This window comes from Corythoichthys intestinalis, chromosome 20, assembly GCF_030265065.1.
Source record: "Corythoichthys intestinalis isolate RoL2023-P3 chromosome 20, ASM3026506v1, whole genome shotgun sequence".
Taxonomy (NCBI): Eukaryota; Metazoa; Chordata; class Actinopteri; order Syngnathiformes; family Syngnathidae; genus Corythoichthys; species Corythoichthys intestinalis.
In genome coordinates, this window is record NC_080414.1 from 1,450,134 (window position 1) to 1,477,867 (window position 27,734).

A 27,734-nucleotide genomic window follows, 5' to 3' on the forward strand; every position below is an offset into this window, starting at 1 on the left:
ATCGTTGCGAAAAAAAAATGTAAGAAAATGGCTCAGTGGTGCCCCCTTGAATTTTTAAAAAATGTCTCTCCATTTAGTTTTTTTTCGACGTAGAGTAATGAAATTTTTTAAGTCGATACCTTGTGCAAAACTGCTCCAAAAAGTCTCTAGCACCCATATTCCAAACCCAACAGGAAATTGGGTATTTTGGATCGAATGTGAAATTTTTATTGATTTACAGGATGCACATTTGAGACTCTCTCACCAAGGGAGTTAGCTGGATCGTCTTCAAAATTGGTGAGACTGTTCAAGAGACATATGAAATCTTAAGTTTTCAAAATGGTGCGTTTTCCTTCATGGGTCTGGCCTGGGCGGGGTGCCAAAGTCGAGGGCCGCAGAATAAAGTCGGCAAACCACACTTAAGTCTGACATTGTCATTTCAGAGCTTAGCTCACTGTCTGTCTAGCTAGGACTTTAAGGTCTTGGCGGGGACAGTACAATGACGTATAATACATTTTTAGGATAGTTTTTATTTTAGAGGTTGTTTAGAGGTACTTAAAGGGTTTCACGCGGAAATTCAGGTTACATCGCCAGCACGGGAACGGAACTTGTTCGTAAACCGGGGACTCCCTGTATATGTATATGTTTTTGGGCTAAAGTGCTCAACCCCCCATCCCCACAAGTGTCAGGTGGTAGACAATATAAGCAAAGTTGGACTGTAAGGCAGCAAAACTACAACACAAACACACACGCACTCACAAACCAACCTTCACAGATCACGAGAAAAACTTCTTCCGGCTCACAAACGTCACCACGACAGCACACGTATTGTCATAAGTTAACCAACTAATTGATAAAATACTTCATTCATCTGAACATTTCATGTTCGTTATCACATTTAAAGCAATATAGTACTTTGCCCACCCTGCTCTACATAAATTGAACATCACATCATAATAATCTCTAGTTATACGTCTTATGTACATGTACACTATTTACATTAAAGTGATTGCGGAGCTCATTGTGCTTCTCTTACGACCGATCGTTCTTCAATATTGCTGTAGAATCGTTATGGAATCGTATAAATCACTTACTTGGTGGTGCCGGGACGTAGTCTGCACCGCTAGCATTTATTTCAAGGCGGTTTAGTCGACAAGTTAAACATCCACCGCAAAAAAACACAGACGCTTCACCACAAAATGACTGTCAAGAAATGAGAAAAAGGCTTGAGAAGTCATCGTAATAAGAATTAATATCGCACATATTAGCACAGCTAAAGTGACAGCGATTATCACACGCGGAGCGGACGGACGGACGCACTTGTACAAAGCTTTGGACTGCAGCGGAGCCACCACACGCGTTATAGACTATATACTGTACATATATATATATATATTGAACTTGGAATGGGGATCGTTACATATTTTAGAGATCCTGGCCCAGACGCTCGATCTCTTCGATGAGGAAGTCGATGTCCTCGAAGGTGGCGGCCGGGTTGGAGATCACCATGCGGAAGAAGTTGACTTTATCCCCCTGCGGCTGGTAGCTTACCATGGTGGTCCCGTACTCCATCATGCGCGCTTTGATCACCGGCGCCACCTGCCGCGCACAAACACACACACACACACAAAAAAAAACTTTATTTTTCAGAGTATGAGTGGTGACTTGAGCTACGAATTTTTTTCTCAGATATGATGACATTGGCTGCAGGTGCGCCATATAGTTTACGGTATTAGTCGCCGAGTAATGACCGAAATCCATTCCTACGCTGGCGACGTGACCTGAATTTCTGTGTAAATCGGAATTAACCCTTTAAGTACCCCTACAAAATGACTATGCCAAAAGTATTGTACAGTATTTTGTTTAATGATGGGGGAAACACTGTCCTCTGGTGGCAGCATTGGGTCTTGCTGGACGGTCATTTTGTATACAGTGCTGGTCAAAATTATGGGCACCCCTGCAATTCTGTCAGATAATGCTCAATTTCTCCCAGAAAATGATTGCAATCATAAATGCTTTGGCAGTAATATCTTCATTTATTTTGCTTGCGATGAAGAGAATGAAAAAAAAAAAAAGATTTTACACAAAACTCCAAAAAATGGGCCGGACAAAAGTATTGGCACCCTTTGAAAAATCATCTGATGCTTCTCTAATTTGTGTAATTAACAGCACCTGTTACTTACCTGTGGCACATAACAGGTTGAGCCAATAAGTAAATCACACTTGCAGCCAGTTAAAATGGATTAAAGTTGACTCAACCTCTGTCCTGTGTCCTTGTGTGTACCACATTGAGCATGGTGAAAAGAAAGAAGACCGAAGAACTACCTGAGGACTTGAGAAGCAAAATTGTGAGGAAGCATGGGCAATCTCAAGGCTACAAATCCATCTCCAAAGACCTGAATGTTCCTGTGTCTACCGTCCGCAGTGTCATCAATAAGTGTAAAGCCCACTGCATTGTGGGTAACCTACCTAGATGTGCATGGCAAAGAAAAATTGACGAGCGATTTCAATGAAAGGTTGTGCGGATGGTGGATAAAGAACGTCGACTAACATCCGAACAAGTTCAAACTGTCGCGCAGTCCGAGGGTACTACAGTGTCAACCCGTACTATCCATCGGCGTCTGAATGAAAAGAGACTATGGTAGGATACCCAGGAAGACCCCACTTCTGACCCAGAGGCATTAAAAAAAAAAAAAAAAAAAAAAAAAAAAGGCTGGAGTTTGTCAAAACCTACCTGAGAAAGCCAAAAATGTTTTGGAAGAATGTTCTCTGGTCAGATGAGACAAAAGTAGAGCTTTTGGGGAAAAGGCATCAACATAGTTTACAGGAAAAAAACGAGGCCTTCAAAGAAAAGAACACGGTTCTTACACAAGAACATGGTGGAGGTTCCCTTATGTTTTGGGATTGCTTTGCTTCCTCTGGCACTGGACTGGTTGACCATGTGCATGGCATTATGAAGTCTGAAGACTACCAACAAATTTTGCAGCATAATGTAGAAAGCTGGGTCTCAATCAGAGGTCACGGGTCTTCCAGCAGGACAATGACCCAGAACACACTTCAAAAAGCACTAGAAAATGGTTTGAGAGAAAGCACTGGAGACTTCTAAAGTGGCCAGACCTGAATCCCATAGAACACCTATGGAGAGATCTGAAAATGGCAGTTTGGAGAAGGCACCCTTGAAATCGCAGAGACCTGGAGCAGTTGGCCAAAGAAGAATGGTCTAAAATTCCAGTAGAGAATTGTAAGAAACCCATTGATGGGTACCGGAAGCGGTTGTTAGCAGTTATTTTATCGACCGTTTGTGCTACCAAGTATTAGGCTGAGGGTGCCAATACTTTTGTACGGCCCAATTTTGGAGTTTTGTGTAAAATGATAATGATTTAACTTGTTTTTTTTTTCATTCTCTTTTGTGTTTTTTCATTGCAAGCAAAATAAATGAAGATATTACTACTAGAGCATTCGTAATTGCAATTATTTTCTGGGAGAAATTGAGTATTATCTGACAGAATTGCAGGGGTGCCAATACTTTTGGGCAGCACTGTAACTGAGAAGCAGATTTAGACGTCTGACATGGATCAGGATAGCTAGGCTGTGGTTTGGCTCACATAAAGCTGTAAGTTGTTTCAGCTAATATATGTTTGTCTATGCATTTGTAATTAAATTTAGAGCTACAGTTTGTGGAGTTACATGTGAGCGATTTGCTATGAGAATTGTAAATACGTTAGCATTCGTAGCATTTAAGCTAGCGGACTTTTGTTAGGCAAATTAGGCTAATTTAATCTACTAAATATACATATTGATCAGACTAGACGGACGTTTGAACACCAATTGTTTTGTGTCAAGTGTTTTATGGTTAAAATGCAGGTCGTTTTGGAGATAAGTGTACATTTGTGTGTTACAGCTTTACAAATTGTCAAAAGGAAGTAAAAAGCTGCCAAAAGCACAATTGCCTTATTTGCTGCATGTCCAGCTGAACAACTTTACATTTAGTGGGGACAGAAGAGGTCATATTAATAAAGTAGAGTAAAAAATAAGAAACTGGGAGGTACAATAAGGTATTGTTCATGTGACTTAAAAAAACAAACAAAAAAAAAACAACTAATACAAAACGGCGGACGAGACTCCAGACTGTCGAAATCGCGTAAGTCGAGTACGTTGTGACCCGGGGACTACCTGTATTTGAATTCATCACCTTGTGCAAGCGTTTCTTCTTCTCGTCTTTGTCGTCCATGTAGCGCATGCCGGGAGGGAGGTACCAGAAGCAGACATTGGTGTGTTGCGGCTGCACGCGAAAAAAAACCCCAAAAATGATCATCAAATTAGTGCTGCAACGATTAATCGATTAACTCGAGTAATTCGATTAGAAAAAAGCTTCAAATTAAATGTTGCTGGTTCAAGGATTTGTTTAATTAAAGCCACGTTGTTATAGTTTTGAAAGTGTTTGCTTTTAGTTTCATTGATTTGGGTGATACACCGCTCTCTAGTGGCAACAGCGAATATGACACTACTTGTGTATCATTGCTGAATCCAACTGCTCCCTGTTAAAGTTTTTGCTAATAGGTTTGTTCATGTATTGATAATTTAGTTTTTAGAATTTTAGAAATTCTTTTTCTGTGAGTGTGTGTGTAAATGTGATTTGTTAAGAGCATTTTCTATATAAGTGTTTTATAGCATTTAAGATAGCGGGCTTTTGCGATGCAAGTTAGCCAACTGTCTTTTGTTGTACCTCATTTTTGTTGTTTATACCGTTTGAGGCTAAGATCGGGTATCGATTTATTTTTAAATGCATTTATTGCTCTTGTGAAATGAAAGTGCAATTCTGCTTCGTTTGAAAAAACACTGGTATTTTATTTTCTATTCGCATTTAATGCTCTTTTGAAAGTGTGATCTTAGCAAGCAAAAATATAAATGTTATTGCAGGTATAAACACGTGTTTTTTTGTTCTACGTCTCCTAAAATTTGTTCTGCAACGCATTCAATTTTTGTAATCCAATGACTCGATTATTCAAACAAACTAATCGATAGATTAATCGATGACCTAAATAATCGATAGCTGCAGCCCTACATTAAATTAGGCAATGCTAGCTAGTCAAATTTATTTGTGTAGCACAAATTCAATGTGCTTTACACCAAAACAAAATCACCTGAGAATTAGAAATAAAAACACACAAACATTGAAAAAAAAACACAGGAGCACAATTTTAAAAATTATGTTAATGAGTGCCCAGTAGCCATTTTGCGTGTGGCAATGTCTGTGCATGCTTTTGTTCTCCTTTTGCTCAATGGAGCGTTATTTGTGACGTGTTGCAATTCATATGCAGGTTGCGTTTAATTAAGGAACCTTTGACAGAACTCATTGGCCGCCATTGACGGCATAATACGTCCAATCCGTTTTGAACGAACGCACTGAAACGTGAGCCACTCTTCCCAGTTTCAAAGTTAATAAGAACTTTCGAGTGCTATTGGGGTCATGCCATTTTAGTTTTGAAACCATTTTAATCCACAATTTTATTTAGTCATTTTAAAACAATAATGATTAATAAAACATATATAAATAACTATAGTTGATACCTGGCATCCACTACATTTTGGATCATCTTGGCCACACCAAATATGAATATTGTTGCCTTCAAGACCCAAAATGGCCTTATAAAGGGTTTAAAATGCAATTAACAAAGAGCCTCTAAAAAGATTATTTAATAACCGTGTCCCAAATCCACTTGACTTTTGAACAATTTAGAAACAAAAAGTGGCACATACTTTTCCATCAAAGACCATCTGGTATCCTTCCCTGTCCTTGATCTTGTTGTAGAGATACTCTGACAGCTCCAGACACTTGTCGATCTGCGCTTCAAAACCGATGGTACCCTGAAAGAAATACGAGGATTTTAGGGTGAAGCCCGAACGGGTGAGTATTGCGCGGGCCGCACCTTGGCTCTCCACATCAGCCACAGCTTGAAAATGTCCACGTGGCGCCCGCACTGCAGGGCCTTGTCGCCCGTGTCGTACGACAGATCGTAGTGTTTGTCCTGCTGGAACAGGTAGCAGGCGTGCATCTGGTTGCAGTTCTGCATCAGGCCCTGCAGGGACGCCGCACAACCGTGACAAAAGTAGGCGTGAGTACTTCAGAGCGCGGTTACGAATCGGGGAGAAAAGCAGGTTAGTTACCTCCTCGCGCACCAGCAGAGCAGAACACTGAAGCGGCACGGACATCATTTTGTGCGGGTTCCAAGTCACCGAATTGGCCCTGAAGGCAACAAATAGCGCTAGCTTATCTTTCAAAATTAGCAACGTTAGCCAGAGGTAGGTACACTTAAAAAAGGGGTAATTTTTTTTTTTTTTTTTTGCCATTGTCATTTACGTAAATTATATTTTAAAATGTATGTATCATGCGAACTCAATCCATTTTGCAGTAAATGAGGGGCTGCGAGTCACGTCTTCACTCAAAATTAATATCTTAAGCCCCCCCATTTACTGCAAAATGGACTCAAAGGAGTGCGTTTGTTTGTGCTACATTTGCATTAGTTGTTGGGACACCCCTCTGTTATAGAGAGAGTTGGTACGCTCAGTCAGCCGCGGGAGTTGGATACGGAAAAGCTGCAAGTGAGGCCATCACTCGAAATTAATATTTCAATATCTATAAAACAATAGCAGCACAAACAATTTTTTTTACAGCACAAACGTGGTATAAACAAATGGCACCATTTCGGGTCTATGTTGCAATAAATGGGAGGCTGCGAGAGGTCAACCGTCCAAAATAATAGCTCAATATCTCAAAAACAATAGAAACACAAATGAAACGTTTTACAGTTCAAAAAAATTAAACGATTAACACATTTTTTTTTTATCAAAATGACGGGTTGTTGACCTCAGATTTACGTTTAAAAGAATTGTAAACAACCTCTTTAAATAAATTAGCATCTGATGGGGGGGCAACTTCACGGAGGTTTATCATTAACTTACCTTTCAACGCCATCTAACTTCCACCTGTGTCTCCTGGACATGAGCAGACTTCCTCCCCACGCACCCTGACGGCACAAAAACAAGCACAAATAAGTCATTGCCGGCAATTGACGGCAAAAGACGTCTAATCGCCAAACAATTAAAGGCCAGTTAGGAGTCACTAAGACAGACAAGGCTGAAAAAGCAGTTTCTGCTCTTGCACCCCTCTTTTAAATAAACTGCTGTATTTTAAGCCAAAAGAACTGTTGTGTTTGATTGAACAATATGTCTATATGCTGCCATAGCAGTTTCATGGCGCATTAAGCCCCCGAACTATTTGTAATTTGTCCGTTTTACCCTGGAGACCCTTGTTTACGGATGCCACGCAACCGCTTTTGTTTCAACCTAGCCATAAAAAGAAGTACTTTTATTCCTTATTTGAATTGTCACTCATTTTTAGCTTAATTGATGTCTAATATTTAGTTTTTAAAAAATGACTTTATAAAATTATTCACTCACACATTTTAAACTTCTAAACATATTACGTCACAATGAAAAAATAGTGCATGTAAATAGGTCACGCATATCTACCTCATAACTTTTTTTTTTGGTTACTGTCGCATTTTCTCCGATATTTTAGATAATAATCGATCCAAAGAAAGAAAGAAAAAAATATATATATTAAAAGGGTAAATTTTTGCAAAAGAACATCTCAACCTCTCCTTGATATCTGCAATTTCTGCAACTCGACCCTTGTTATATTACCGTGTTTCACCCATAAAATCTCTCAAAAATCCAGCTGTGGCCATTCACAGCTGTGTCTTGACATGCGTGAGACATGTTCCACGGAGGTTTGGGATTGAAACAAGGTAAGTAGGCGTTAAAATCATGGTGTCTTTAATTATGCTCTCTCCTCGAGTCAGGGTTTAGGCTTTTTATTTTTTAAATGCCCTCCTGTTCAAAATTTTTCTCCCTCCAGAAAATTTAGATTTTAAGCTTTCCAATGTTGTATTACACATGCATATAGCACAATTTTAAAATTTGGCCAAATTGGCGGTCTCAGAGTGGAACTTCAAGTCACCTGAGTGTTTTCTGCCATATAAAGTGAACTCCCATTTTCCAATGCCTTTTTAACATTGTACTTTTCTATTATTTTCATTTTATTTTCAATTATTGAATTGTCTCTTAACTTATAAGCTATATAATTCAATTATTTAAAATTTCATATACGTTTTTAAACCTTTGTTTTAATTTTTTATTTTTTTCAAACTTGCCAGGTGAATCAGTGCCTGCCATTGACAACAACAGAAATCCAATCAATTTCGACTAGGAATTGGACACCTATCGCCGTCGACGGCAGCGGAACGGCCGGACTTACGTCCACGTGCATCCACACGTTGTACTTCTTGCAAATGTCGGAGATGGCGATGAGCGGGTCGAAGGCGCCGTAGACGGTGGTGCCCGCCGTGGCGCTTACGAAGAACGGCACGAAACCCTGCGAGCCGCATTTGGGGGATGGTCACGCTCAGTTTGACGATGTCACGTGACCGCGCGGGGAGCGCCTCACCTTCTGTTTGGCTTCCAGTATTCTCCGCTCGAGGTCGGCGGGGATCAATTTGCCACTAATGGAAGAAAAAAAATGTTTTAAGTAGTCGCAGTAACATTTCAATCAGAGTGACATTTAGTTACCTTTGGTCGACTTTGATGCAGATGACACTCTCGGTGCCGATGCCCAGAGCTGCTGCTCCTTTCTTAATGGAGAAGTGACTCTAAAAAATAATAACGATGACATCATAATGACATAAGAATGATAATAACAATGGCAATTTTTGAAGTTACATGTTCAGAAGTGAAGGCCACCAGTCTGGGAACGGATGACATTCCTTTCTCCTTGACTTCAGGGAACATCTTGAAGCGGGCTAACAGCATGGCGTACATGTTGGAAATAGCGCCTCCTGCGGGAGTAAGTAAGTATAGAGATTCAGCTTTTCCCCAAAAAAAACCCCACAACCCTGTCAGGGGCAGTGGCCATCTATTTAGATCAGGGCTCCCCAAACTTTTTCCAGTGAGGGCCACATAACCCTTCACTTCTCTGATGAGGATGAGTTTGTAACAGAAAAAGTTTGACGATTGCAGGAGTGTCTAACTGTAAAAATGTATTGTTTTTAAAAAAGCCACAATCAAATAACCCTTTCTGGATTCTTCACGGAACTAAAGTAAATAAAATAAAAATAATATAATATAATTAGGGCTGTCAAACGATTAAAATTTTTAATCGAGTTAATCACAGCTTAAAAATGAATTAATCGTAATTAATCGCAATTCAAACATCTCTCAAATATTCCTTATTTTTCTGTAAATTATTGTTGGAATGGAAAGATAAGACACAAAACGGATATATACATTCAACATACTGTACATAAGTACTGTATTCGTTTATTATAACAATAAATCTAAAAGATGGCATTAACATTAACATTCTGTTAAAGCGATCCATGGATAGAAAGACTCGTAGTTCTTAAAAGATCAATTTTAGTACAAGTTATAGAATTCTTATATTAAAACCCCTCTTAATGTTTTCGTTTTAATAAAATTTGTAAAATTTTCAATCAAAAAAATAAACTAGTAGCTCGCCATTGTTGATGTCAATAATTACACAATGCTCATGGTGCATAAAATCAGTCGCACCCAAGCGCCAGCAGGGGGAGACAAAAAACACAAGTAACAAGTGGACATGACACTCTGCTGTCATTTTAATCTGAGCGGGGCATGTGCGTTAATTGCGTCAAATATTTTAGCGTGATTAATGAAAAAAATTAATTACCGCCCGTTAACGCGATAACTTTGACAGCCCTAAATATAATATAATATAATATAATATAATATATAATATAATATAATATAATATAATAATAACACTATTAATTAAATATATAATAACCAAATAACCCTCTCTGGGTTCTTGACAGAAAAAAGCCAGGAAATAAATAACACTATTGAAAATTTAAATGATGGAAGTATGATTTAAATCATTAGCTTAACTCATTCACTGCCAGGCCAGTTTACAGAGTATGGTTAGTTAGTTAAAAAGGGAAAATTGATGTTCAAAACACACATCAAATCTATTCATGTAACTCAGACGAATGATTTCTTGAGGCCCGATTAGCTCAGTTATCGGCAAATAAAGACTGTAAAAATGAATCTATTTGAAAATTGTGATATGAGGAATGTACTGTGCATCCCTACTCACAAACCAATAAAAACACTAGGCCTGCAAGCAGGACTGAACGGGCCCTCGCAATCTAGCGCAACTCGGACGTCACGCAACTCGGACTGTGTGCAGGTCAGGGTGGTGGCAGATCCTCCTCTCTAATCATCTCATTAGAACCTAACAAGCTCGAAAGTCGCCTCTTTACATTCCCACACCCAAGAGATAAAAACCCCTATTGGAGAGAGTACTACAAAAAAGGAGCCACTACTGAGCTGTGCAGCCAAGCCCTTATTCAAAACCAAATTAATCTTCTAACTGGGCCAATTCGACCAAGTGTGCCAACTATTGTGGCTCTATAAGCTCCCTGAGTCTCTGGAAAAAAATATATTTCCTTTAAATGGCGAACAAAGGGTCGTCACGGCAACAGACAGAGACACGTGGACATGGGCCGTAAAAAAGTATTTTAATAGGTCTTGAAACTACAATGACCAACATGAAAAGAACTGGACATGTTTTGGAAAAACGAGTGACTTTCTATCGCCACTAGTTGGCGCTGTAGGGTTGATGCAAATGACCCCTACAAGGCCCTTCAGGGTATGACTCTCAACAAGCACGGGAAGTTTGGCGCAGATATCTTGTATATCTTCCGAGTTATGACTGTTCAAAGTTTTTGGAGAGAAAAATTGTTGACAGTCATTTTCACTTTCCTGTTTGGACCCCTCCGCTTCAACGAAACTTCAATATTTTTCATCAGGCACCTGAAGACAGGTCTTAAGGTTTCCCTTATGCAGGTTTGAGGTAGATTGATTTTTTCCCTTTAGAGGAGGAGTGTGTCCCGTAAAAAAGGGCATTTCCTGTTCCCACTAGGAGGCGCCAGGCACAAATGGTAAATTTTCAATCCAGTCCTGCTCAGGCTGTTATACCTCACACACATGCCAGATTTAAAATAGATTGAAGGTTGTATGAGGGAGTTATCAGTCATTTTCCGAATTCGGTGTTTTGGCGAAAAAATGGAAGAATTTGGCGCCCCGCCCAGGTCAGGCCCGTGAATGAAAACACACCATTTTTATAACTTAAGATTTCATATGCCTCATGAACAGTCTCGCCAATTTTGAGAATGCTCAAACTAATTCCCTAGGTGCCAAGGTGTAAAATGTGCACACTGTAAATCGATAAAAAGTTCACATTCAATCCAAAATACCCGATTTCCTGTAGGATTTGGAATGTGTGTGCAAGAGACTTTTTGGAGCAGTTTTGCACAAAGTTTTGACTCTCCAAATTTCATCACTCTATGTTAGAAAAACCTAAATGGAGAGGCCTTTTTGAAAATTTCAAGGGGGCGCCACTGAGCCATTTTGTTAAATTGTTTCGTAACGTTGCAAGATTATCGAACGTTATCCAAAGCCGCATGTATGTGCAAATTTTGGTGAGTTTTTATGCATATTCAAGCCTCCAAATGTAAACTCTTACTGTGAACCCATGAAAATTTCACATTCGATCCAAAATACCCGATTTCCTGTTGGATTTGGAATATGGGTGCAAGAGACTTTTTGGAGCAGTTTTGCATAATGTATCTACTCCCCAAATTTCCTTGCTCTATGTTGAAAAAACCCAATAGGAAAGGCCTTTTTTAAAACTTCTTTCTGTCGCCACTAGTTGGCACTGTAGAGTTGATGCAAATGACCCCTACAAGAACCTTCAGGGTATGACTCTCAACAAACACGGAAAGTTTGGCGCAGATATGTTGCATATCTGCCGAGTTATGACTGTTCAAAATTTTTGGCGAGACAAATTGTTGACGGTCATTTTCACTTCCAGTTTGGACCTCTCCGCTTCAACGAAACCTCAATATTTTTCATCAGGGACCTGAACACATGTCTTGAGGCTCCCCTGAAACAGGTTTGAGGTCAATAGATTTTTTTCCCTTGGAGGAGGAGCCTGTCTCGTAAAGAAGGCCATTTCCTGTTCCCACTAGGGGGCGCCAGGCCTAATGGGTAATATTTCAATGCAGTCGTGTTCAGGCTGGGATATCTCATATACATGCTAGAAATGAAAAAGATTGAACGTTGTATCACGGAGTTTTTAATCATTTTCTGAATTTGGTATTTTGCCCAAAAATGGCCGACTTTGGGACCACGCCCAGGTCAGACCCTTGAGTGAAAACTCACCATTTTCAAAACTTAAGATCTCATATGTCTCCTGAATAGTCTGACCAATTTTGAAGACGATCCAACTATTTTCTTCAGCGACAAGGTCTCAAATGTAAATCGATAAAATTTCACATTTGATCCAAAATTTCCGGCTTCCTGTTGGGTTTGGAATATGGGTGCAAGAGACTTTTTGGAGCAGTTTTGCACAATGTATCGACTCGCCAAATTTCATCGTTCTACGTTGAAAAAACCTAATAGGAAAGGCCTTTTTGAAAATTTCAAGGGGGCGCCACTGAGCCATTTTGTTAAATTTTTTTGTAGATTATCAAAATTTACGTAAAGTTGCATGTATGTGCAAATTTTGGTGAGTTTTCGTGCATGTTCAGGCCTCCAAATGTAAACTCCAACTGTGAACCGATAAAAATTTCACATTTGATCCAAAATATCCGATTTCCTGTTGGATTTGGAATATGGGTGCAAGAGGCTTTTTTGAACAGTTAGGCATAAGGTATCTACTCCCCAAATTTCATTGCTCTACGTTGAAAACCTGAGAGGAGAGGCCTTTTTGAAAATTTTAAGGGTAAAGGGGGCGCCACTGAGCCATTTTTTGACATTTTTTCAAAACGACACAAGATTATCGAAATTTACGGAAAGCCGCACGTATGTGCAAATTTTGGTGACTTTTCGTGCATGTTCAGGCCTCCAAATTGGCCATTTTCATTTGCCCTGAAAAAAGAATAATAATAACTAGGCCTGCAAGCAGGACTGAACGGGCCCTCGCAATCTAGCGCAACTCGGACTGTGTGCAGGTCAGGGTGGTGGCAGATCCTCCTCTCTAATCATCTCATTAGAACCTAACAAACTCGAAAGTCGCCTCTTTACATTCACACACCTAACAGATAAAAAAAAAACCTAGTGGAGAGAGTACTACAAAAAAGGAGGTACTACTGAGCTGTGCAGCCAAGCACTTATTCAAAACCAAAATTAATATTCTAACTGGGCCAATTCGACCAAGTGTGCCAAATATTGTGGCTCTATAAGCTGCCTGAGTCTCTGAAAAAAAGTATTTCCTTTAAATGGCGAATAAAGGGTCGTCACGGCAACAGACAGAGACACGTGGACATGGGCCGTAAATAAGTATTTTAATAGGTCTTGAAACTACAATGACCAACCTGAAAAGAACTGGACATGTATTGGAAAAACGAGTGACTTTCTATTGCCACTAGTTGGCGCTGTAGGGTTGATGCAAATGACCCCTACAAGGCCCTTCAGGGTATGACTCTCAACAAGCACGGGAAGTTTGGCGCAGATATGTTGTATATCTGCCGAGTTATGACTGTTCAAAGTTTTTGGAGAGAAAAATTGTTGACAGTCATTTTCACTTTCCTGTTTGGACCCCTCCGCTTCAACGAAACTTCAATATTTTTTATCAGGCACCTGAAGACAGGTCTTAAGGCTTCCCTTATGCAGCTTTGAGGTAGATTGATTTTTTCCCTTTAGAGGAGGAGTGTGTCCCGTAAAAAAAGGGCATTTCCTGTTCCCACTAGGAGGCGCCAAGCACAAATGGTAAATTTTCAATCCAGTCCTGCTCAGGCTGGTATACCTCACACACATGCCAGATTTAAAATAGATTGAACGTTGTATGAGGGAGTTATCAGTCATTTTCCGAATTCGGTGTTTTGGCGAAAAAATGGCCGACTTTGGCACCCCGCCCAGGTCAGGCCCGTGAATGAAAACACACCATTTTGATAACTTAAGATTTAATATGCCTCATGAACAGTCTCGCCAATTTTGAGAATGATCAAACTAATTCCCTAGGTGCCAAGGTGTAAAATGCGCACACTGTAAATCGATAAAAATTTCACATTCAATGCAAAATACCCGATTTCCTGTTGGGTTTGGAATATGCATGCAAGAGACTTTTTGGAGCAGTTTTGTACAAGGTATCAACTCTCCGAATTTCATCCCTCTACGTTGAAAAAACCTAAATGGAGAGGCCTTTTTGAAAATTTCAAGGGGGCGCCACTGAGCCATTTTGTTACATGTTTTTGTAACGTTGCAAGATTATTGAACGTTATCCAAAGCCACATGTATGTCCAAATTTTTGTGAGTTTTCGTGCATGTTCAAGCCTCCAAATGTAAACTCCTACTGTGAACCGATAAAAATTTCACATTCGATCCAAAATACCCGATTTCCTGTTGGATTTGGAATACGGGTGTAAGAGACTTTTTGGAGCAGTTTTGCACAAGGTATCGACTCCCCAAATTTCATCACTCTATGTTAAAAAAACCTAATAGGAAACACCTTTTTGAAAAATTCAAGGGGGCGCCACTGAGGCATTTTGTTACATTTTTTCGTAACATTGCAAGATTATCGAACGTTATCCAAAGCCGCATGTATGTGCAAATTTTTACGAGTTTTTGTGCATATTCAAGCCTCCAAATGTAAACTCCTACTGTGAACCCATGAAAATTTCACATTCGATCCAAAATACCCGATTTCCTGTTGGATTTGGAATACGGGTGCAAGAGACTTTTTGGAGCAGTTTTGCATAAGGTATCTACTCCCCAAATTTCCTTGCTCTATGTTGAAAAAACCCAATAGGAAAGGCCTTTTTTAAAACTTCTTTCTGTCGCCACTAGTTGGCACTGTAGAGTTGATGCAAATGACCCCTACAAGAACCTTCAGGGTATGACTCTCAACAAACACGGGAAGTTTGGCGCAGATATGTTGTATATCTGCCGAGTTATGACTGTTCAAAGTTTTTTGCGTGACAAATTGTTGACGTTCATTTTCACTTTCCTGTTTGGACCCCTCCGCCTCAACGAAACCTCAATATTTTTCATCAGGGACCTGAACACAGGTCTTAAGGCTCCCCTGATGCAGGTTTGAGGTCAACAGATTTTTTTCCCTTGGAGGAGGAACCTGTCGCGTAAAAAAAGGCATTTCCTGTTCTCACTAGGGGGCGCTAGACCTAATGGGTAATATTTCAATGCACTCGTGTTAAGGGTGGGATACCACACATACATGCCAAATATGAAAAAGATTGAACGTTGTGTCAAGGAACTATTAGTCATTTACTGAATTTGTCATTTTGCCGAAAAAATGGTCGACTTTGGCACCACGCCCAGGTCAGACCCGTGAATGAAAACGCACCATTTTCAAAACTTAAGATTTCATATGTCTCCTGAACAGTCTCACCAATTTTGAAGATGATCCAACTAACTCCCTCGGCGAAAAGGTCTCAAATGTGCACCCTGTGAATCGATAAAAATTTCATATTTGATCCAAAATAACCGATTTCCTGTTGGGTTTGGAATATGCGTGTAAATGCTTTTTTGGAGCGGTTTTGGACAAGGTATAGACCCCCCAAATTTCATTGCTCTACGCTGACATACCCTAATGTTATAGGCCAATTTTAAAATTTCAAGGGGGCGCCACTGAGCCATTTTGTTATATTTTTTTGCAACGTTGCAAAATTATCGAAATTTACAATTTTCCGGACGTATGTGCAAATTTTGGTGACTTTTCGTGCATGTTCAGGCCTCCAAATTGGCCGTTTTCATTTGCCCTGAAAAAAAAAAAAAAAAATAAAAATAAAAAAAAAAATAATCCTTTGCAAAACAATAGGGCCTTCGCACGTCTAGTGCTCGGGCCCTAACTAGGCCTGCAAGCAGGACTGAACGGGCCCTCGCAATCTAGCGCAACTCGGACGTCACGCAACTCGGACTGTGTGCAGGTCAGGGTGGTGGCAGATCCTCCTCTCTAATCATCTCATTAGAACCTAAGATGCTCGAAAGTAGCAAAAACCCCTATTGGAGAGAGTACTACAAAAAAGGAGCCACTACTGAGCTGTGTAGCCAAGCCCTTATTCAAAACCCAAAACTAATCTTCTAAGTGGGCCAATTCGACCAAGTGTGCCAAATATTGTGGCTCTATAAGCTGCCTGAGTCTCTGAAAAAAAATATTTCCTTTAAATGGCGAACAAAGGGTCGTCACGGCAACAGACAGAGACACGTGGACATGGGCCGTAAATAAGTATTTTAATAGGTCTTGAAACTACAATGACCAACCTGAAAAGAACTGAACATGTATTGGAAAAACGAGTGACTTTCTATCGCCACTAGTTGGCGCTGTAGGTTTGATGCAAATGACCCCTACAAGGCCCTTCAGGGTATGACTCTCAACAAGCACGGGAAGTTTGGCGCAGATATGTTGTATATCTGCCGAGTTATGACTGTTCAAAGTTTTTGGAGAGAAAAATTGTTGACAGTCATTTTCACTTTCCTGTTTGGACCCCTCCGCTTCAACGAAACTTCAATATTTTTCATCAGGCACCTGAAGACAGGTCTTAAGGCTTCCCTTATGCAGCTTTGAGGTAGATTGATTTTTTCCCTTTAGAGGAGGAGTGTGTCCCGTAAAAAAAGGGCATTTCCTGTTCCCACTAGGAGGCGCCAAGCACAAATGGTAAATTTTCAATCCAGTCCTGCTCAGGCTGGTATACCTCACACACATGCCAGATTTAAAATAGATTGAACGTTGTATGAGGGAGTTATCAGTCATTTTCCGAATTCGGTGTTTTGGCGAAAAAATGGCCGACTTTGGCACCCCGCCCAGGTCAGGCCCGTGAATGAAAACACACCATTTTGATAACTTAAGATTTCATATGCCTCATGAACAGTCTCGCCAATTTTGAGAATGATCAAACTAATTCCCTAGGTGCCAAGGTGTAAAATGTGCACACTGTAAATCGATAAAAATTTCACATTCAATCCAAAATACCCGATTTCCTGTTGGGTTTGGAATATGCATGCAAGAGACTTTTTGGAGCAGTTTTGTACAAGGTATCGACTCTCCGAATTTCATCCCTCTACGTTGAAAAAACCTAAATGGAGAGGCCTTTTTGAAAATTTCAAGGGGGCGCCACTGAGCCATTTTGTTACATGTTTTCGTAACGTTGCAAGATTATTGAACGTTATGCAAAGCCACATGTATGTCCAAATTTTTGTGAGTTTTCGTGCATGTTCAAGCCTCCAAATGTAAACTCCTACTGTGAACCGATAAAAATTTCACATTCGATCCAAAATACCCGATTTCCTGTTGGATTTGGAATACGGGTGCAAGAGACTTTTTGGAGCAGTTTTGCACAAGGTATCGACTCCCCAAATTTCATCACTCTCTGTCAAAAAAACCTAATAGGAAACGCCTTTTTGAAAAATTCAAGGGGGCGCCACTGAGGCATTTTGCTACATTTTTTCGTAACATTGCAAGATTATCGAACGTTATCTAAAGCCGCATGTATGTGCAAATTTTTACGAGTTTTTGTGCATATTCAAGCCTCCAAATGTAAACTCCTACTGTGAACCCATGAAAATTTCACATTCGATCCAAAATACCCGATTTCCTGTTGGATTTGGAAAATGGGTGCAAGAGACTTTTTGGAGCAGTTTTGCATAAGGTATCTACTCCCCAAATTTCCTTGCTCTATGTTGAAAAAACCCAATAGGAAAGGCCTTTTTTAAAACTTCTTTCTGTCGCCACTAGTTGGCACTGTAGAGTTGATGCAAATGACCCCTACAAGAACCTTCAGGGTATGACTCTCAACAAACACGGGAAGTTTGGCGCAGATATGTTGTATATCTGCCGAGTTATGACTGTTCAAAGTTTTTTGCGTGACAAATTGTTGACGTTCATTTTCACTTTCCTGTTTGGACCCCTCCGCCTCAACAAAACCTCAATATTTTTCATCAGGCACCTGAACACAGGTCTTAAGGCTCCCCTGATGCAGGTTTGAGGTCAACAGATTTTTTTCCCTTGGAGGAGGAACCTGTCTCGTAAAAAAAGGCATTTCCTGTTCTCACTAGGGGGCGCTAGACCTAATGGGTAATATTTCAATGCACTCGTGTTAAGGGTGGGATACCACACATACATGCCAAATATGAAAAAGATTGAACGTTGTGTCAAGGAACTATAAGTCATTTACTGAATTTGTCATTTTGCCGAAAAAATGGTCGACTTTGGCACCACGCCCAGGTCAGACCCGTGAATGAAAACGCACCATTTTCAAAACTTAAGATTTCATATGTCTCCTGAACAGTCTCACCAATTTTGAAGATGATCCAACTAACTCCCTCGGCGAAAAGGTCTCAAATGTGCACCCTGTAAATCGATAAAAATTTCATATTTGATCCAAAATAACCGATTTCCTGTTGGGTTTGGAATATGCGTGTAAATGCTTTTTTGGAGCGGTTTTGGACAAGGTATAGACCCCCCAAATTTCATTGCTCTACGCTGACAGACCCTAATGTTATAGGCCAATTTTAAAATTTCAAGGGGGCGCCACTGAGCCATTTTGTTATATTTTTTTGCAACGTTGCAAAATTATCGAAATTTACAATTTTCCGGACGTATGTGCAAATTTTGGTGACTTTTCGTGCATGTTCAGGCCTCCAAATTGGCCGTTTTCATTTGCCCTGAAAAAAAAAAAAAAATAAAAAAATAAAAAAAAAAATAATCCTTTGCAAAACAATAGGGCCTTCGCACGCTTAGTGCTCGGGCCCTAATAATAATAACTAGGCCTGCAAGCAGGACTGAACGGGCCCTCGCAATCTAGCGCAACTCGGACGTCACGCAACTCGGACTGTGTGCAGGTCAGGGTGGTGGCAGATCCTCCTCTCTAATCATCTCATTAGAACCTAACATGCTCGAAAGTCGCCTCTTACATTACCACACCCAAGAGATAAAAACCCCTATTGGAGAGATTACTACAAAAAAGGAGCCACTACTGAGCTGTGCAGCCAAGCCCTTATTCAAAACCAAAATTAATCTTCTAACTGGGCCAATTTGACCAAGTGTGCCAAATATTGTGGCTCTATAAGCTGCCTGACTCTCTGGAAAAAAATATTTCCTTTAAATGGCGAACAAAGGGTCGTCACGGCAACAGACAGACACGTGGACATGGGCCGTAAATAAGTATTTTAATAGGTCTTGAAACTACAATGACCAAACTGAAAAGAACTGGATATGTATTGGAAAAACGAGTGACTTTCTATTGCCACTAGTTGGCGCTGTAGGGTTGATGCAAATGACCCCTACAAGGCACTTCAGGGTATGACTCTCAACAAGCACGGGAAGTTTGTCGCAGATATGTTGTATATCTGCCGAGTTATGACTGTTCAAAGTTTTTAGCGAGACAAATTGTTGACGGTCATTTTCACTTTCCTGTTTGGACCCCTCCGCTTCAACGAAACCTCAATATTTTTCATCAGGCACCTGAACACAGGTCTTAAGGCTTCCCTTATACAGGTTTGAGGTAGATTGTTTTTTTCCCTTTAGAGGAGGTGTGTGTCCCGTAAAAAAAGGGCTTTTCCTGTTCCCACTAGGAGGCGCCAGGCACAAATGGTAAATTCTCAATCCAGTCCTGCTCAGGCAGGTATACCTCACACACATGCCAGATTTAAAATAGATTGAACGTTGTATGAGGGAGTTATCAGTCATTTTCTGAATTTGGTGTTTTGGCGAAAAAATGGCCGACTTTGGCACCCCGCCCAGCTCAGGCCCGTGAATGAAAACACACCATTTTGATAACTTAAGATTTCATATGCCTCATGAACAGTCTCGCCAATTTTGAGAATGATCAAACTAATTCCCTAGGTGCCAAGGTGTAAAATGTGCACACTGTAAATCGATAAAAATTTCACATTCAATCCAAAATACCCGATTTCCTGTTGGGTTTGGAATACGCATGCAAGAGACTTTTTGGAGCAGTTTTGTACAAGGTATCGACTCTCCGAATTTCATCCCTCTACGTTGAAAAAACCTAAATGGAGAGGCCTTTTTGAAAATTTCAAGGGGGCGCCACTGAGCCATTTTGTTACATGTTTTCGTAACGTTGCAAGATTATCGAACGTTATGCAAAGCCGCATGTATGTCCAAATTTTTGTGAGTTTTCGTGCATGTTCAAGCCTCCAAATGTGAACTCCTACTGTGAACCGATAAAAATTTCACATTCGATCCAAAATACCCGATTTCCTGTTGGATTTGGAATACGGGTGCAAGAGACTTTTTGGAGCAGTTTTGCACAAGGTATCGACTCCCCAAATTTCATCACTCTCTGTTAAAAAAACCTAATAGGAAACGCCTTTTTGAAAAATTCAAGGGGGCGCCACTGAGGCATTTTGCTACATTTTTTCGTAACATTGCAAGATTATCGAACGTTATCTAAAGCCGCATGTATGTGCAAATTTGTACAAGTTTTTGTGCATATTCAAGCCTCCAAATGTAAACTCCTACTGTGAACCCATGAAAATTTCACATTCGATCCAAAATACCCGATTTCCTGTTGGATTTGGAATATGGGTGCAAGAGACTTTTTGGAGCAGTTTTGCATAAGGTATCTACTCCCCAAATTTCCTTGCTCTATGTTGAAAAAACCCAATAGGAAAGGCCTTTTTTAAAACTTCTTTCTGTCGCCACTAGTTGGCACTGTAGAGTTGATGCAAATGACCCCTACAAGAACCTTCAGGGTATGACTCTCAACAAACACGGGAAGTTTGGCGCAGATATGTTGTATATCTGCCGAGTTATGACTGTTCAAAGTTTTTTGCGTGACAAATTGTTGACGTTCATTTTCACTTTCCTGTTTGGACCCCTCCGCCTCAACGAAACCTCAATATTTTTCATCAGGCACCTGAACACAGGTCTTAAGGCTCCCCTGATGCAGGTTTGAGGTCAACAGATTTTTTTCCCTTGGAGGAGGAACCTGTCTCGTAAAAAAAGGCATTTCCTGTTCTCACTAGGGGGCGCTAGACCTAATGGGTAATATTTCAATGCACTCGTGTTAAGGGTGGGATACCACACATACATGCCAAATATGAAAAAGATTGAACGTTGTGTCAAGGAACTATAAGTCATTTACTGAATTTGTCATTTTGCCGAAAAAATGGTCGACTTTGGCACCACGCCCAGGTCAGACCCGTGAATGAAAACGCACCATTTTCAAAACTTAAGATTTCATATGTCTCCTGAACAGTCTCACCAATTTTGAAGATGATCCAACTAACTCCCTCGGCGAAAAGGTCTCAAATGTGCACCCTGTAAATCGATAAAAATTTCATATTTGATCCAAAATAACCGATTTCCTGTTGGGTTTGGAATATGCGTGTAAATGCTTTTTTGGAGCGGTTTTGGACAAGGTATAGACCCCCCAAATTTCATTGCTCTACGCTGACAGACCCTAATGTTATAGGCCAATTTTAAAATTTCAAGGGGGCGCCACTGAGCCATTTTGTTATATTTTTTTGCAACGTTGCAAAATTATCGAAATTTACAATTTTCCGGACGTATGTGCAAATTTTGGTGACTTTTCGTGCATGTTCAGGCCTCCAAATTGGCCGTTTTCATTTGCCCTGAAAAAAAAAAAAAAAAAAAAAAATAAAAAAAAAAATAATCCTTTGCAAAACAATAGGGCCTTCGCACGCTTAGTGCTCGGGCCCTAATAATAATAATAATAATAATAATAATAATCCTTTGCAAAACAATAGGGCCTTCGCACGCTGAGTGCTCGGGCCCTAAATAGCATCACATCTACACACTTTTATATCTAAAATGGAGCATATCGACTCATTTCAATTCTTCCCAGTTAAGATCAAAGCAGGTTTAAAAAGGATTTTTTTCCTTCTCATCTGTATGCAAATGAGCGTGAGAATGTAACGCATGCGCACCAGGTGAGAAGATGCCATCTCCGCGGCCTTCGTGCCAGCCGATGATCTCGCGCATCTTCTTCAGTGTCACGTACTCCAGCAGCACGAACACCGGGGCCACCTCGTACGTGAACCTGCGCGGGGTGACGTCACAAATATGAACCCCTGGGCTACCGTAGACGGTCATAGGAACAGCAGTTGATTTTAAAATGAAAATGTTTTTACTTTGAGCTCACAGTAATTTTGGCATACTGACGCAATATTCAAATTAATGAATCACATCAACAACCTTTTCACTTAACATTGGCTGCCATTGTTGGCGATAGATACTAGTATCGGAAGAGGCCCATTTTGGGGACAATATTTGGGAACACAGTTTTTTTTTGCCATTAGAAATGAATGGGAAATTTGGACGTCCATGGCCGTCAATATCAACGACTTCCATACGCGTCAATGGAACCGGGAACATTTGGGGGACACGGCCTATAGATATCTGGTCATTTCCTGTAAATTAGGAGAAATTTGTTTTTTTTTGCCTTTGAAAATGAATGAGAAATTTGGACGTCCATAGCCGCATTGGCATCGATTTACATACGCATCAATTGAGTCAAAGTACCTGTACATTGGCATCAACTGAACCGACATACACAGCCGTCAATGGCATTAACCGAGGTAAATGTCGTTGGAAATGAATGTGAAATTTGGACGTCCATGGCCGTCAGTGGCATCAAAATTTGGTCAAAATTTGTAGGACTAGATACGTTTTTTAAATTTGTTATTTTTTTCAAAAATCGGTAAAAAAAATCGGCCTTTACGGGCGAAAGGAAATTTTTTGGGGGTCGTTCGAAAAAGTCCCCGAGTCACTTGAAAATTCCATCGTTTCGATGTGCAGCGCGCTGAAGAAACGCAATTCCATTAAATAAAAAAAAAAAAAATAGAATCTTACTATATCCATATAATAAGGCATCCCATTACAAATGAATGGGACCGTTTTTGGCAAATTTCGGGGAACCGTAATTTTTTCAAAATTCTGTAAAAAAACTTTTATGCCCCTCAACGTTCCGGAATTTTTGATGTCCAACTTATGTGATTTGGTCAAAATTTGTAGGACTACATGATTTTGAAAATTTTTTTGTTTTGGTTTTCTTTTTCCTGAAAAATCGGCAAAAAATCGGCGTTTACGGGCAAAGGGAAAATTTTTCAGGGTTGTTCGAAAAAGTCCCTGCGTCGCTCAAAAATTCTGTCGTTTCGATATTTCAACAGTGCCGATCGGTCAAACGGTTCTGGCTGTGCGGTGCGCCGAAGAAACGGCATTCGAATTTTTTTGGGGGGGGGGGATTTTACTACAATATAATTAGGCATCCAATTAAAAATGAATGGGACAGTTTTTGGCAAATTTCGGGAGAACCGTAATTTTTTTCCCAAATTCTGTATACAACTTTTATGCCCTCAACGTCCCGGAATTTTTTATGTCCAAATTATGTGATTTGGCTATAGCAAAGCCCCATATAAATATGTTGAATAGGCTTACCTATTTAAGTGATCAACAATTTTTCTGTACAAGGTTTTTATGATTACAAAACAACGTAAAATACATTCATTTGTTTAAAAACTGTTTATATTTCCAAGTGAGTGACAGTGAACATTTCCCGTCACAAAGGGGCTTTAAAAAGCACATTTACACCCATGTATGACCTCTGTAGCTATAATTAATTGCCCACATTCTATTTTTTTGGTGGTGTTGGGACTTTATCAGGCAAAAGCAGACCCCCGTTAAATGGAGCCACTGGATTTAATTTCACAGCCAATTTTCTCCTTCTTGTTCCCATGGGGACGCAGTGACTGGAGGGAGGGGACACCAAATACAAAAGGAGTGTCGGGAGGGGGCTAATTTACTTCTTTTTGTTCATTTGGCAGGAAATGGGGCCACTTATCAGCACGTGTATGACAGGAAATGAAATGCAAAATGATGACGATGACGAGGGGCCGAACGCACTCACATGTTAGTGTTGGCGGTGGACGTCAGCCAATCTGCAGCCAGGCCCACCATGTCCAATCCGGTGGAGAGCTGGTTGAAGTACCTGGGGTGCGCTGAGTTAAAAACGGAATATTAAATATCAAGAAACTGTAACAGATACTCTGCTTTTACACATAGTGATTAAAGTGCGTATGACACCAAAAGGCATGTTTATTTCGTATTTTATAACCATGACCCTGCAGACGTCATCCTCCTGTTGGGGACGCTAGAGCCCTATAATGGTAGGCGGGGCTAAACAGCGGATTAAAAGACTAATTTCCCGTTATCTGCGCTTTGCCAAATTGTTGTATATAGTCGAATCGTCTCAAAATATGATTTTAATTCACATAATAATGCTATTTAAGACTTTTTCATCCTATCATACGCACTTTAAATATAGTATGTTAAAAATATTGTTGTGTAAATGGTATGTGTGTATACAGGAAAAAAATGAATCTGATTAGTCAATGACATGGAGTACCATGACATTATACTTATTTGTTTCATCTTTATTAAACATTCCAACCAAAAACGAAATAGTAATATTTACTGCAACATTTGATTGTTGCAGCTAACATTTTTTTCATATTTGAGTGTGATTTGTACCAAAATATATTTCGTTCAGGTCAAAATGACATCTTCATATTATGTTTTATGTTAATATTGGAGCCACAAACATAAAATATAGTAAAGTCGTATTATTATTATTTGTATGGTAGCAAGCAGCAAAAGCACAATTGAATAGACTTTGTCATTGTATCCAAGGTCGTATAGGTTTGCATAGGGAAGGTAGGGACATAACACCACCATCTTTTAAGGATGCTCAAATTGTTCCCACCCACTTTCAAGCAACTTAATTTGAATTATATAACGAGTTCAGTTATATAGGTAATTTAGATTGTCTTCCCAAAAGTTGTAAGGATAGAATTGACCCTACATTATGTTCAGACTTACATTTACCCCCTATCACTTTTTTCCCCCTTCAAAGGTACGTTTGATTGGCTGATGACTAGAACCCCCACATTCACACAATCCCAACGGAAATACATGTCGACATGGCGCCTCCTCCGCCCCCTTTGAAGAGGAGGGATATTAGAAGGTTTTTTTCGGCCAGCAGCAGCCACTCTAATGTAAAATGACGTCAATGCTGTGAAGGTGGGGAACACACCACTAATTATACAACTGAAAGTCAGACCGGAATCAGAGTTAGCATAACATTAAACTGTGAACTTGCTAAACTGTAAAACTCGAGTAGAAAGCTGCTTAGAGACGTGTCTTCTTGTACTTTTTCTACTGTTAATGTTAATTCAACTTGTGCATTTATTCCCTAATTAAAATGTATGTATTTATGAATTTTCTACATCATTAAAAAATATTTTTTTATTTGCAGCCGATGCACATTTTTAACCCCCCCACCCAAAAAAACAAAACACACAACCACTCTAAACTTCCTTTATATCAAGCAAGCATTTTGAAAAATGACTTTCTCCCATGAAAACAATTTTACTGTAACTTTTTTTCATGTTTATGTAGGAACCAGCTATTTTTGAGACCAGCAAAAAGTGTACATGCAGGTTATGCTGTTATACCAACCCTACCAATGTTGAGACCAAACCTATGCCTGATTGTATCATTAATATTAAAGAGGAAAAATGATATTCACAAATTCTTTTTAAATGAAGCAAATCTGAAATATGAGCTGTTTTTAATCAATCATTTCAAGAGTATTTGATTTGGGCCTTCTCATAGTGTCATTGCAATCTTCAGAAATAATAGAAGGCCCCACATTATATATAACCAAAATCAAAGATCAGTTCTTTTTTGCACACCTCTAATATTTTTTTTCTATTGCATTTTCTGCGATCATCGAGATCGATTGAAGCAATGCCGGTGGTCTAACCTGTCTTGATGGCATACTTGAGGGTGGCCCTGCAGCTGATCAAGATGTCGTCCAGCGTGCTGGGCTCGTGCTGCAGCTCCCAATTGTTCAAGTGCAGCAGCTCGCTCGGATAGTGGAAGTCGATGACTTTGGTTTGACGGTCGAACGACTCCACGATATACGCCAGCAGGATGTCCACCACCTCCTGGAGAAAACTCAGCGTTTTGGCGTCGCCGTCTGAAGCCGGGAGGAGATCTGACACATACACACATCCCCAAAAAAATTCGTTTGGATGGAGCTCCTTTTTATTATTTATTATTAAGAAAAAAATCAAGGTGACCTTTGCAGCAACAATGAACAAAATCAGCGTTTTTTTTTTTTTTTTGTCCCCTCACAAATTCGGCACTAAAATAGAGGATTGAAATGCCAAGGAATTCGTTTTTATTATCAAAATGCAAAGAAAAGAGGCCTAAAATCCACCGTATCTGTTGCAAAAAAAATATATATTTTTTAAGTGTCGTACCTGTTGAATAGAGGTCGGAGAAGCCTTGCACGTTGGCTTTGGTGCAGTCGCAGCTTTTGTTGCATCCGCAAGTGCCCTCCGCCGCGTCAGGCGGATGCTCCTGCTTGGCGGCGGGGGGCTCGACGCCCCCTTTGTCCCCTTCATTGACGTTCAGGAGCGCTTCAAAACATCAAATCCAAACAAATTCATTCAAGAAAAAAAAAAAAAAAACAGGCGACCTGGATTTTATACCACATAATTTAGATCCGAGCCCTCCGGAGAGTTTCTGGGCCGCTGCTTGGCACCAAGCTCGGGCTGTAGGAGATAAAAGACGTGGATGTTGAAGAGGAAAAAGCTGTCAAAATTAAGAAAAAAAGCGCGGAGAACTCACGCGTGTTAGGGCTCCGGTTGCCCGAATTGTCCCCCGCACCCAGGGACCAGAAGCCCGGGGACGCCATCGCTCAGGAGCGCGTCGAGCTGCTGGTGCTCGACGTCGTCGGACGCGCGCACATCCACGCACACGCCAGAAAAAAATATGGGGGGGTAAAAAAAAAAAATAAAAGTAATCACGACGCCCCTCAGATGCAGAATTTAAATGATCACACGTGCGCACTCCGGGGAAATGACGTTGTTAGACGCAAAAAAAAAAAAAAAAAAAAAAAAAAGTGGATTAGGAAACAGCCCCCACCATGGGGAAAAAAATCTGCCAAATGGTGCATTCACTTGCTGGGCATGGCGTCGTGACTCAAAGACGCGCGCGCACGACGACGCGGATCCACTCCGACCTCCAGACGCGCGCCGAATGCCAAGCGAGCGTCTGCCCGGGAGGCCGTCTCAGAGGGCGGCTTCGAGAGGGGCCTGCCCCCGCCCCCCTTCCGGAGCTGGATTTTTAGCCCTAGCTGTCACATTTATTCTAAAAGTATTGCGTACTTTTTATTCGAGTACTTTTACTCCAAGGCCCCGGATTCCGACTGGGGAGTAACAAATTTAAAGCAAATCTTGTTAAAATTCATGAACAATAATCATAAATGTGATGGGTTGAATGCAAGGGCGTAGGTTTGGTCTCAACATTGGTAGGGACGATATGGCGTAACCTGCATGTATACTTTTCGCTGGGGACGGGATATTCTTAATGAAAATAAATCTTTTATGTGTATTGGTTCAGCCTACACCGTGCAATTCAAACCTTTGTTTTCAAAAATGAGTAAAACATTTTGAAAACCTCCAGGAAAAATATCCAGATTTTATGAGCAAATTTAAATTGCATTATTTGAAAATAGATTAACATACGCAATAAATGCAATCTTGTTAATCATCTCTTAACTATCCAGGAATGCAAAAAAAAAAAAAAA

At 40.2% G+C, this 27,734-nt stretch overlaps 1 protein-coding gene across 1 annotated transcript; it reads right to left on the bottom strand.

Annotated features, from left to right (window-relative positions):
• gad2 (glutamate decarboxylase 2) lies at positions 1–27,181 on the bottom strand. The gene is made up of 16 exons (XM_057823784.1): positions 26,774–27,181; positions 26,635–26,697; positions 26,404–26,562; positions 25,902–26,135; positions 23,985–24,075; positions 22,006–22,118; positions 8,761–8,876; positions 8,611–8,690; positions 8,489–8,543; positions 8,300–8,416; positions 6,943–7,007; positions 6,148–6,226; positions 5,910–6,059; positions 5,740–5,847; positions 4,172–4,261; positions 1–1,578 (listed from the first exon to the last, which is right to left on the bottom strand). Exons 1-16 carry the CDS (start codon positions 26,838–26,840, stop codon positions 1,405–1,407), a joined length of 1,761 nt encoding a protein of 586 aa, XP_057679767.1. The 5' UTR covers positions 26,841–27,181; the 3' UTR covers positions 1–1,404.
• Between the last annotated feature and the right edge of the window lie 553 nt (positions 27,182–27,734).